This window comes from Elgaria multicarinata, chromosome 2, assembly GCF_023053635.1.
Source record: "Elgaria multicarinata webbii isolate HBS135686 ecotype San Diego chromosome 2, rElgMul1.1.pri, whole genome shotgun sequence".
Classification (NCBI taxonomy): Eukaryota; Metazoa; Chordata; class Lepidosauria; order Squamata; family Anguidae; genus Elgaria; species Elgaria multicarinata.
Window position 1 is genome coordinate 91,723,961 of NC_086172.1, and position 12,666 is coordinate 91,736,626.

The following is a 12,666-nucleotide window of genomic DNA, read 5'->3' on the forward strand; positions in this document are numbered from 1 at the left end:
GGAATTTGGACATACAGCTATCAGAGATCTCAGTAGGCATTTTTTAATACAAGTAAGTAAATATATGTTTAAATGTGTTCTGTATTTATTGTTAACTAGTTTGGACATGCTTTTTGTTTGGTTTTGTTTGGTTGTTCTGCCCAAAGAGCTTGGCCTAATATATTGTTTGTCTTCGTAGCCCCTGAAGAAGGCTTTGAATTAAAAAGGGCTGAAACACATTGAGCTTGGAACAAAATACTGATTTCTCTGCATCCTGAGACATGGGCCTAATCTACACCAAGCAGGATATTGCACTATGGTATATAAAAGGCAGGAGCCACACCAAGCAGGATAAAGCACTATGAAAGCAGTATATGGTATTTGTCAGTGGGCCCATACCTCTCTATAAAGCAGTAGTGTGGCTCCTGCCTTTTATATACTGCTTTCATAGTGCAATATTCTGCTTGGTATAGATTAGGCCATGATCTCTCTTTTTCATAGGAATGGTGATTAAAACAACCCCAAAGATACAATTAACACACACACACACACACACACACACACACACACACACACACACACACACACAAATAAAAACAGAGAAAGATTCAAAAATTATTTAGCAAATAAAACAAATGCCTGCCTAAACAAGAAGGGGTTTGCCACAGAGTGAACTCCCATAAGAGTGGAGACCAACCAAGCCTTCCATAGCAAAGAATTCCACAGTTAGGTGTGGCCACCAGCATGTAGTTTGCACCACTGGCATGATTTAGGAATAATTTAGCGCTGTCCTGTAGACATAACTGAGGTACGATTGGTCTGTAAACTGGGCAAATAGTAAGTTCCTCCTCCACAAAATATAAACTTTTATTACTACTAAGAAAAGACCTTAGTTAAAGAGAAAGCAGGGCTGCCTGGTTTGGTCAACACCAGATTTCTCACCCCACCTTGATGTATACTAACATGGTAAGTGGGGTTCAGTACATGTATAACATTATGTGGGTTGTGGACTGCAGCCTGATTGTGTGGGCATGGTGTGGGACAGAGACAGAGTCTTTTGACCACTTTTGCTTATTTCCTTAATTCTCTGGATTCTTCCAATTATATTAATTCTGCAGGAGCAACATTTTTAGCCCAAGTTACACAAGCAATATAATTGGTTTAGATTTCAGTTTGAAGAGTGAACAGCATATTTGTTAATTATTATTCCAAACCCCTCTACAATTTGCTGATTAAAAATGTTACCCTTAACAAAAAATTTGGAAATCTGAGAAATTGTCCTGGGCACAACCATAAAATGGCTGCCATGGATGGACATGGCTAGTCACAAAGGACAACTAACCTGCCCAAAGGGATTAATTGGAAATTGAGGTGGCAGCAGCTAGAGGCTCTCACTTTTCTTTAAAATGTAGTTGACGTTTTTTTATTTACATAAACTACAGTTCAGTTGACCCTCCCTGAAGTTTTGCTACAAAGATGGATAACTGAGAAGGATTTCTGACTTCTAATCTCTGAGAGATTGATAACACTTGTTCTTGTGCTAGGAGGATACTTAATCTGCTACCTTTAGAAATCATCTCACTTGCCAGTGTCTAAAATGTGAACATACAGCTATGAGAGATCTCCTAGGCATTTCTAATACAAGTAAGTAAATATATGTTTTAATGTATTTTCTATTTATTATTATTATTTGGCTTGGACATGTTTGTTTTTTTGCTTTTCCTAGGTAGTTCTCTCTCTCTCTCTCTCTCTCTCTCTCTCTCTCTCTCTCTCTCTCTCTCTCTCTCTCTTTATTTATTACATTTTTATACCACCCAACAGCCAAAGCTCTCTGGGCGGTTCACAAAAATTAAAACCATAATAAAACAACCAACAGTCTAAAAACACAAATACAAAATACAGTATAAAAAGCAGAAGCAGGATAAAACCACACAGCAGAAATTGATATAAGATTAAAATACAGAATTAGAACAGTAAAATTTAAATTTAAGTTAAAATTAAGTGTTAAAATACTGAGAGAATAAAAAGGTCTTCAGCTGGCATTGAAAGGAGTACGGTGTAGGCGCCAGGCGGACCTCTCTGGGGAGCTCATTCCACAGCCGGGTTTGCCATAGCAGAGAAAGCCCTCCTCCTAGTAGCCACCTGCCTCACTTTCTTTGGCAGGGGCTCATGGAAAAGGGCCCCTGTGAATGATCTTAGGGTCCGGGCAGGTACATATGGGAGGAGGCGTTCCTTCAAATAACCTGGCCCCAAACCATTTAGGGCTTTGAATGTTAGTGTGTGTGTGTGTGTGTGTGTGTGTATGTATGTATGTGTATGGTTGTATGTTTCTGTGTGTACTTTTTTACATACTAGACCACCGAAGAAGACCTATGGTCAAAATGTGTTTTATTGTTTTTGATATTGAATGACATGATGGTACATTTTGGTCATGCTATTTGCATTGTGTAATAATTGTATGTTTTAGTCTGTAGAGATAAAGTTGCATTATTAGGCTCTTGGATATTGTTCATTTTCACCACTTTACCTATCTCAATTGATTACTTGCTTTTTGGGTTTGGGTTGGGATATATTTCCTGTTTGGTTTGGAGAAGGCTAACCTACTGTAAACTTCTACAGCTGTAAGCTTCCTTATAGGCGGCCAAAGGCCTAATTCAGGGGTAGGCGAAGTGATGCCCATGGGAACCAGTGTGCCCCCCAGACAACTTATTGGTGCCCACCAAAACACCTTGTTCCTATATTTTATCTTTTAAATATTTTCATCTGTTTGTTTTTTACTGGCAGCTGGGATTGCATGCACACACTATTCTAAAAACAGGGAATATATTTGGTTACATATGCAGTCCTGCTCAACATATCCAAACTTGCCCATAGCTTTTGCCCAATTAGCACTACTACATAAATGGGAAAATGCCTCTAGAAGTGCTGCAATGTGAGTAAGAGAAATGGAGTATGGCAAATGGGACAGAAAATTATGACAACCTACCACACACAACTGGTGTCATGTCTTGACCTGCTCCCCCTGTTTTGGAAGAAGGTGTTTCAGGTAATCAATCAGAATCAGACTCTGATGTAGAAGAGTCGGCACCAGACACAGGCCAGCCTGTATCAGTGGGGGAGAAAGCTCTCATGAACTCTTCACCAGCTGGTGGTGAACTCTCTCCAGAGCTTATCTCGTCAAGGGCAAATAATACACAGTCAGTGGGAAGCTAACATTCTTCCAAAGGAGAGACCATGGACAGGTTAGCCCATCCTAGAGTATGCCGCAGACTAAAACAGGTGGAGCGAAAGGAAGGCGAGAGAAAGTCAGCCCAGCTCGCATCGCATGAGAAGCTGCCTCAGAACTAGGCTCTCTGAAGTTAACGCATTTTGGGAAAAGGCTTTCTTCTTCTTGAACGGACAATTGTCTCACTTAGTTTGCATAGTTTTGCCTAGGGGGAAGTTCCAAGAGACTCTCTTCAGGTGGGAAGAGATGTTTATTGCTTAAATAAAGCTTTGTGGATTACTTAGCAGGCCTCCTTATTGTCTCCCAAGAAGGCACGAGGTTAAAGAGAAGCACGACACCTGGAATATGCACAAGACTATTCCCCCTATGGGTCTGAATCCAATACTCCACAAACAAGAATATGCTGTTCTATTAGGGGACTGTGGCACATGGGACCAGTAGGTACTTTGGGAATTCTGCACAGCAGACAGTGTGGTACAGCCCAGCCCTAATTCAGTAACTTTATTGGCATCATTGATTTGAGACAGAAAACCAGTTACTTGATTGCTGCTCCTGATTGATGGTCTCGCCTTTTTGCGTCATGCAGTGTAAACACAAACTCCCCTTCCCTAATTTTAACCTTGCCCAGTGTATTCCCATCATAAGTCTGGTACAGAGTATTGACAAACCATGCCCTGCATTATAGCCCAATAATATGCTCATATATATTCACGGCGTACTGCTTAACAGGATCCTCCTTGCATGCATATGAATAGGATGATTCACACACACACACCCTTCAGAATGGATCAGTGTTACTAATTGCAGAGGCAATTGCTACAGAGCAAGGTTATATGGCATAATTGTTAGTTATACGGCACACTCTCACTCTTAATGCTTGATAGCTTGGTTCTTTTTAAATGAAAAAATAATGCAATGCTCAGGAATCTGAACAGTCATATTCTAAAAACTAATTTGATTAAAGAGACAAAACTGATGCACAGTAATCTAATTTGACCCTCTAACCCCTGTCTATAATCTAATCACAAGAAAATTCTTAACTTTATTATTATTATTATTATTATTATTATTATTATTATTATTATTATTATTTATATAACTGCTGAGCTTGTACAGCTGGGAAAGGGGAAAGAACAAAAAATCCTGTCTTCTATAAAGTGTGTTGTCACAGACCAGAGAGAGAAATTGGCACGTGGAATCAGGGCCTCCATGCATGCCGCTGATAGAGATGCAGATCCACATCTGCACCCTAAGGCATATCAGGTCCATTATAATGGCCAGATATGTTTTTGGACATGGATGTGCATCCCTTCATGGAGCCACTAGTTATAGAAGGCAAAAGCTGGATTGGGAGCCCTTCCTCCATGATATGCTGACCTTCGGTAACGGGAGGAAAGAGAGAGCCCGTTGGGCTATTGCTTGCCACATTAAATAAACTCTTGGAGCAGTGTGTCCTCCCACATATGGAGATGTCCAGCAAGGGAAGGCACAGCCCCTGGAAGAAAATCAACTAAATCCAAAGGATAACAAAATTGCACAACCCTAAGGAGGCCATGCATTGACCCAGTTCACACTTATCAGCAGCAAATTGTGGGTTAATGAATTAACCCATGATTTGCCAGGGTTATGTGCCACTGCCATTTTTAATATGCAACCTCAGATTGGAGGTTATTTTGTGACATGTGAACCCAGGCACAATAGGTTAATCATGGGTTAAATAATAACTTGTTTAACCCAAGATTAACCCATAGTGTCCAGGTCTGCATGTCACAGAATAACCACTGATCAGGCCAATCAGAGGTTGCATATTTAAAATGGCAGCGGCACACACCACAGCAAATCATTCACCCACAATTTGCCATCGTGATGTGCAAACGGGGCCCCTGGATCATTCATCATTCATCAGTGTGTCTCTGTAGCTGGACAGCTCCCCTGCTCTTGTGGGAACTGCTGTCTGACCTGTTGGACAGCTCCCCAGCCTTGTGCTCCTGATAAATTATGACGAAGTGGGTTATGACCGCCTGGAAATTCTTGTCTGCTTGACCTACAGCTTATAGCCAAAGGAAATTGCTGTCACCTTGAGGAAGGATGGAGAGGTGTGGGAGCAAGACACCTTCCATGGTCATGTTACACCCACACTCTTGACCTGGATGTGACATGCCTACACTCAGAATGGCTCAGCAAGGACAGGGACCACTACCAGCACTATGCAGTACCTGACAGCCTGGTAGAGTCTCCAGATCTGGACAGGGAGAAGTCTGCTTTATTGGATCTCATTGCTGAGGGTGTATTGGGACTGTCCTACAGGTTTCTGAGACATTGGAGAAAGGCAATAAAGTGGCTCCAGGTCAACATCAGCAAGTGATCTGGGGTCTGACTGCTGCACTTAGGACATGATAGTGTGTGAGAAGCCAGCAGAGAGAATCCACCCAATGATAATCAATAAGAGTATTGGTGTTTGTTTTTCAATTTGATATTTTCTACTTTTAATTATTTTAATTGACATTTTCTGCATTCATCTGTAGGAGGAGGGCTTTCTCCGCTGTGGCACCCCGGTTGTGGAATGAGCTCCCCAGAGAGGTCCGCCTGGCGCCTACACTGTACTTCTTTCGTCGCCAGCTGAAGACCTTTTTATTCACTCAGTATTTTAACACTTAATTTTAACTTAAATTTAAATTATACTGTTTTAACTCTGTATTTTAACCTTATATCAATTTTGCTGCATGGTTTTATCCTGGTTGTGCTTTTTATATTGTATTTTGTATTTGTATTTTTAACTTGTTGGTTGTTTTATGATGATTTTAATTTTTGTGAACCGCCCAGAGAGCTTCGGCTATTGGGCGGTATAAAAATGTAATAAATAAATAAATAAATAAATAAATAAAATAGTGCTAGTGTCCTATTCTGGACCAAGCAGAAGTCCACAGGGCTCAGGACTTGGCAGCTATTAGGCAGCAAGGCAGAACCCAAGGGGAGCAACTTGCTCTGAAGAAGTCTGAGGCCAGAAAGAAGCCTTTCATGCAGTGGTCCCAGACTCCACCTTTTCCCTCAAACTGGAAGTCTGGCTTGTAGCCTAACACTCCTCCATCTCTCCAAGAACTCATGCCTGGCACATCATTGACATTGGTGCATTGGCCCCTTGGAATGTGGGGCTCTTGTAGACAAGGGTACTGTCCCAGTGTTGGGTCTAGGCTTGGGGGTCTCTGGAGGCTCTGCAGTGGTGCTTGGTCCTGGAGTTTCCTCTGTTTGCACCACTGGATCATCGACATCAGAGTCTACGTCACTGCTGGACTCCTGGGTCATGACAGCGAGTCACCTCAAGCATGTTTCATGGAAAGGTGGGATACAAATATTTATAATTAAACACAAAATAAATAATAATAGGTAGACTATGTACTCAAATGGGGACTCTCCAGAACAACATGGGATGGTGCATGGGCGCAATGGTAGAGTGAGGAAATCAGAAGGAAATCAGGGCTGCCTTGCACAAGCAGAAGTGCCTTCCTGCTTGTACAATCTCCTTTGGATCTAAACACATATAGGTAAAATAAACAGGCACATCACTTTACAATGGCATCATTAAAGAAAATGGCCACCCAGGTGAAGCCCATTACGCTAAGACTTCCACTTAGGGATGTGCAAATCAGCAAAACATGAGCTGATTGAAACTCTTTGACTTCCATCACAAACCTCCTTCCAACTTGAGTCCATATCAGATTGAGAGCATTGGAGGTCCCCCCAACCTTTTCTTGTGAAAATCTGTGCGTATTTTAGTGCATATGTTCCAAAATGTATGCATCAATTGTGTGCACCTTTGAAACATCCAAATGGATGTAGTGATAAAAAACAGTGACAGAGGCAGGATCAGAACTGGGGAGAAACTGGCAGCAGAAGAGGCTGTGTATGGGACATGGGCATGGGGCAGAAAGCCCCACGGTATGCAGCCATTCAAAGGGGCAAGAGCCACCCAGCAGTATCTGTCTCCCACCATGTCATATCTTCCATTTATTTAAAATATTTCTAGGCAGCCTCAAGGCAGCTTAGCTCCCTTAAATCCCATACAAGAATAAAACAGCAAAAATGAACGAATGAAAATAAATTCCAGCAATAACAACATCCACCTCAGATGGTGCTAAAATCTAACATGTCATTGCAGCTAAAAGCCAAAAAACAGCCCAATAAAGCACAATAAAGAAAAGGTCAAAGGAAACAGATGGAACTTTAGAGCTTTCTTTAAAGCTAGTAATGATGGGGCCTGGCAAAGCCCAGATGGAACCCATTCTAGATATGTGGTGCAATTGTGGAAAAGGCCCTCTCCTTTGTGCTTGCCAACCTAACTGCACTCAATGACAGGTAAGTGGGAAGGGACAGGTTGATTTGGGGTGAAGGTTCATCCCAAACCATTAATTAATGCTCTGGTGACCAGTGCAGCTGGTGCTCTACCAACACTCGATAGGTCAGATTCTGGACTGGCTGATGTTTCTAAACTCAACCTGGGTGTAACAAGTACATGGATAATCAAGGCAAGGAAGGGTGACCACTGACATACCAGCTTAAGTTGGTAAAAACACACCTAACCACCACGGCCTGAGGTTTTCCATGTAACCCAGAGTCCAGGAGGACTCCCAAACTTGGTTGTTCAGTGAAAGTGTCACCTCCATTTGACCAGTTGTAAAAAGCCCATCTAGAGTAATTGCTTTCACCACCCACAATACCTCCATCATGTCTGGATGACATCTCAGCTTGTTCTACCTCTTCCGCCCAAACTGGTCCAAGGGTTCCTCACCTCCTTCTTGGGGTGAGTAGATGGAAACAAGAGGTAGAGCTGATTATCATTCACATGCTGATGACACTTCAACCCAAGCCTCTGGGTGACTTTCCACCAATGGTTTCATGTAGATGTTAAAACAGATGGGGGACAAGATTATAGGGCAATGGGACAGATCTCCCAGCATCACCTACTGAGACTGTTCCTCCAGGGAGGGCCAGAGCCATCCTAACACCTTGCCTCCTAAGACCAGAGAAGTGATCCAGAAGGATCAATGGTAATGAACGCTGCTGAGAGGTCCAGAAGAGCCAACCTGGTTTCATGTCCTCCCCACATCTATTCCCTAGAGTAAGTCCTCTACCAGGGCAACCAAGGTTGTTTCCACCCTATAACCAGGTCTGGAACAGGATTGGAATGGATCAAAATAATCAGTATCGCCCAAGGCAAACAAACAAATAAATAAACAAATGGAAGTCCCAAACATTTGATATGCACAAAACAGGTCTTGTGATGTGCAACTCGGAAGCACTAAAGTGCCTGGTGAGTGTTAAACTGTCTGAGCCGTGCCGAGTGATTCACCACATCAATTCCCATGACTTCGGGAAGGATGCTTCACCTGCTGCCCCAATCCATTCCCCAAAACTCCATTCAGCTCTGTAAAAAAGGCATTCCCACACACACACACAAATACGATTTTAGAAAAAGCTGCCCCAGCCTCTCATGCCCGCCAGTTTCAGCAACAGAACAAGCTCTTGCTCCAAACTTAAAATATTCAACGGCCCTTCCCAAAGGCAGGCTGGCAGGCCCTCAGGTCCAGCAGCAGGTTTCATGATACAGCTCCTGCAGTCTAGGAATGCTGCATCCCCTCCTCCAGGCTTTTCCAGAGTAAACCCATCCATTCCTGAGGTAGCAACACTTTGGGATGTCACTTCCATAAGTCTCCATGTGGAGAACAGTTTGCAAGTAATTTAGGTGCAATGCAGTATCCTGTCCCTTTAAGTGCAGTGCACTTTGTAGCTGCTAAAAGAGAAGTGAAAGCTCCCCTCACCCCCACCCCATTTTACACTGTCCTATTTTTACTCATCCAGAAATCAAGTCCTTGCTATGCAAGCCAAAGGAAAAATAAGCCCCCCCCCACACCTCCCAACTTCAAAAGAAGTTGTCCCCAAATGAAGCCTAATGAATCATCAGCATTAAAAAAACAACAACACCTGGGAGTTCAAGCAACTCATTGAACAAAGCCAAAGGCTTGAGCAGAAGAAACTATTTTAAAACTGACATCTTGCAGATCAGGCTTAAGATCAGGAGAGGTCTTGCACCAAAGGAGTTAACCAGGGCAAGAACCAAAATGCAGCGGTTCAAACTCACTTCATTTTCACACGGTTAAACAGCGACTGCTGAAGCTGCATGTTTAATTGGGTCTTTCGGGAAATCCATCCACACAGAGCGTGACATGCACACAGAGAGAGAGAGAGAGATGCTTTTAATCTACTCACTGTGCAGCAAGGCATGGGGCGTTGCGTTGGTCTCCGAACGATCCTACGACAGCCTTCGGCAGAGCAACCTGCCTTTCATTCCCATCTCAGGCGCAAGCCAGCATTCCTGGAAGGGGGCCAGGGAAGAACGGATTCATCAGCCAATAAAATGGGCTAAAGCTGCCATTCCACAGGAGACAGCTCGTCTCTCCGGCTGCGGACGCAGGCATCAGCCAAGGAGGAGGATCAGCATCGGAAAGTGCAGCGGGTGGGGGTGGGGTGTGTGCATCGCCTGCCAGCTGCGTGCAGTGCCGGGGTGAGAATTTGCACCCTTGGCTCCACCTACCTGTCCTGCTGGCCTGGCTGGGAAAACAACTTGAGTTTGGCGTGACTTCCCCACACAGAGGAAGCTCTTGGCTTCTGTGCGTGTAGAAAGAGGAAACAGGAGGTGCACATTCATCCCGAAACAGTGTGAAGATCAGGAATATAGGCATCGGTCCGGTGGATGGAGTCTGAAAATACAGGCCTCCCCAGGCTTGTGGTTCCCCACATGTTGTTGAAAAGGGCTTGGGGGGGGGCTTCCCTCCCTCCCTCACTCTCACAGCTGCCACCAAAGCTGTAACAACAATGTACATCTGCTTAGTGGTAAAAGCAGACCTGCATGGCCACGGCCACTCATGCTGCCGGAGCTCATGAATGGAAGGGCTTCTGTTCATCACTCTGAGAGGCTGTTGTGAGTTACTTCTGCTGTGTGAGTGGCCAGAAGTGAGCGGGAACTGGGAGGACTTGGGTGTGTGTGTGTGTGAATGTAGCACTGTGCGATGGCACAGTGGTGGCTGGCCTGTGATTCCATTCTAGGGTTCTAGCAGAAGCAGCAAGAGCTCTGAAGGAGCTATCCAAGGTGCTGAACCCATCTTAGGGTTCAGCACCTTGGACAGTTCATTCTGGCTGGTTCTGACTGAAGCCCAGACTGGAATCACAGCCCCACCAAGATCGGAGCCATCAGCCTCCACTGCGATGGCACAGATCCACATCCGGCCCACAGGGAGTTCCCCAGGTGAGCAGCAGCCCTGCCCTGGCCCCACTTCCTTTCCACCGAACACTGATCTGTTGGTGGTTTCCCAGCTAGTGCTTGGCAGTCACAGCTTTAAGCTAAAAGATGCTGGCAGTTTTGGGCCCACCCCTTTTGCCTTCACAGCTCTGCTCACCAGTGGAATGCATCCCCTGAGATGGACCTTGGTCCTTGGGCTGGAAGAGGTCCCACACCCCTGCTTCATATGATCAGTAATATCCAAGAAATAAGGTGATACTGCAGTGAGAGCTGAACCAAGTTCTCTTGTTTGCACAGGTCGGGAATCAATGACCCTGTTCAGATGACACTCTGGGGAACGTAGTTATGCTAACTATGTCTCACTGTGGTTAGCACTAACCGTGGAACCATGTACCTCGCCGCTAATCTCTTCAGTCCTCTGACTGGTCTGTTCCATATCCCAGCATTCCTTGCAGCATGCACAGTCCTGCACAGACATTTCCTGGCTGAGACCTGTGACCATGTTGAGGCTGAGAGTCACTGCGGTTCTCAGTGGATGTCAAGTGCCTATGACGAGAGTTGTCCCACCCATGCTGAGAAACGCTGTACCTATGACAAGAGGAGGCAGCCATTTTGAGAACCAATACACGAGGTGCTGCATCTCACAGCAGCCATTAAGTGAGGTGCCATGGCTCACAGCGGCCATTATGATAGCTTTTGTCTTGCAAGCATGCTGGCTCATTGAATTATGGTGGCGGTGGCCATTAGCTGGTATTATGAGCCATGTGTGGGGAATACAAGCAAGCATGCGACATAGTGGCTGCTTTTGGAGCTGCTAGGCAGATCTCAGCAGCAGAGATCCCATGGGCTGGGCAGAGTGGCCTGGCTGATTTCGGCCACTCTTTAACCATGAAGACCATACAGACAACATGCTAAGCCATGGTTAGCACTACTACTAATCCTGTTGCAGCACATGGTTAGTGAATATGGTTAGAACGTGGTTATGTAGCAACCGTGGTTAGGGGAAAAGCCTTACACATGACACGCTAATCCTTCATGGTTAGCCCCCAAATGGTTAACCAGCATGGCTTAGTGTGTCATCAGAACAGGGTTAATGGTTGATACATTATTCATTGATCAGTATATGAAATCAGAATGTAGTTGTTGTAGATCCTGAAATCCTACCACTTTTGCCCAAGATAATTGCAGCTATTGTTTACATCAGGGGTCCCCAATGTGGCACCCACAGGCACTTCCAATGACACCTGTGAAGGGGTCCCCAACGTCATGCCCACGGGCACCTGCAATTTTTATTTTATTCCTTTTATAAATATATCTACATGGATTTGTATATATCCACAGCAATACATATAAAATGCATAATATTGTAGCAATTATACATAGGGTTCAACAAAAGTGGACCCAATATCCAAATAAATATCCATTTGAATGTGGTGTCTATATGCTACCTGTTTCAAATACTGAAAGCATTGTAAGGTCCTCAATCCATTATAGGAGGTGAGTGTTCCAATGTTGTAATATCAGTCTTTTAGCTCTCAAAGGGGCACAGAAAATCCATTTATGCTCATTTCCATGGGGCAGCTACATAATTTAAAAGAGCATGTACATCAATGAATATTAAAGACTGTTCCAGTACATTTTTTTTTCTGTCTAATGACATCCTCCCTCAAAAAGCAACTACTGGACTTTGCCAAAACCTATGTTTAAAAGAAACATTAGCTGTATTCCACTACCAGCAATAAGCCAAATTAGACAATCCCTTATCAAATAGATGTAGCAGTGATCCACTGGTGAGGCATTTTGTGGTGGTGCCCACAGTGGTTTCTCAAACTCCCAGATATGCCCACAGGTCCAAAAAGTTTGGAGACCCCTGGTTTATCTAGACGCAGCCATATTGATTTGAAAAGTTTGGGAGGCACCAAAAGCATTCTGAGGGGAGTACCCAAAATGGAGGAGGGGCAGCTCATTTGCTTTGCAGGCACAGCATAGTAGAAGTGCCAACCCCACGCAAGGATTCCGGGACATCACCTCAATTGCACAGGAAAGTGGCCATAACAGAAGCCACACGAGAGTCCAAGTATGTGCATTGCTTCCAGACAGGTACTCAGGTGGTTATCTAAACTACTTCTACATGGCTTCAGCAGGGTACCAACAACCAATGCCATGG

General features: G+C 44.3%; 1 protein-coding gene across 1 annotated transcript in view; it reads right to left on the bottom strand.

Moving 5' to 3' along the window:
- The window catches only part of OSBPL5 (oxysterol binding protein like 5), a 188,217-nt gene extending 178,649 nt beyond the window's left edge, over nt 1-9,568 (bottom strand). The window contains exon 1 of the mRNA XM_063117173.1: nt 9,470-9,568. Coding sequence (XP_062973243.1) covers nt 9,470-9,484 — 15 coding nt within the window. The 5' untranslated portion in view covers nt 9,485-9,568. The remainder of the gene's footprint in view (nt 1-9,469) is intronic.
- Nucleotides 9,569-12,666: the final 3,098 nt, after the last annotated feature.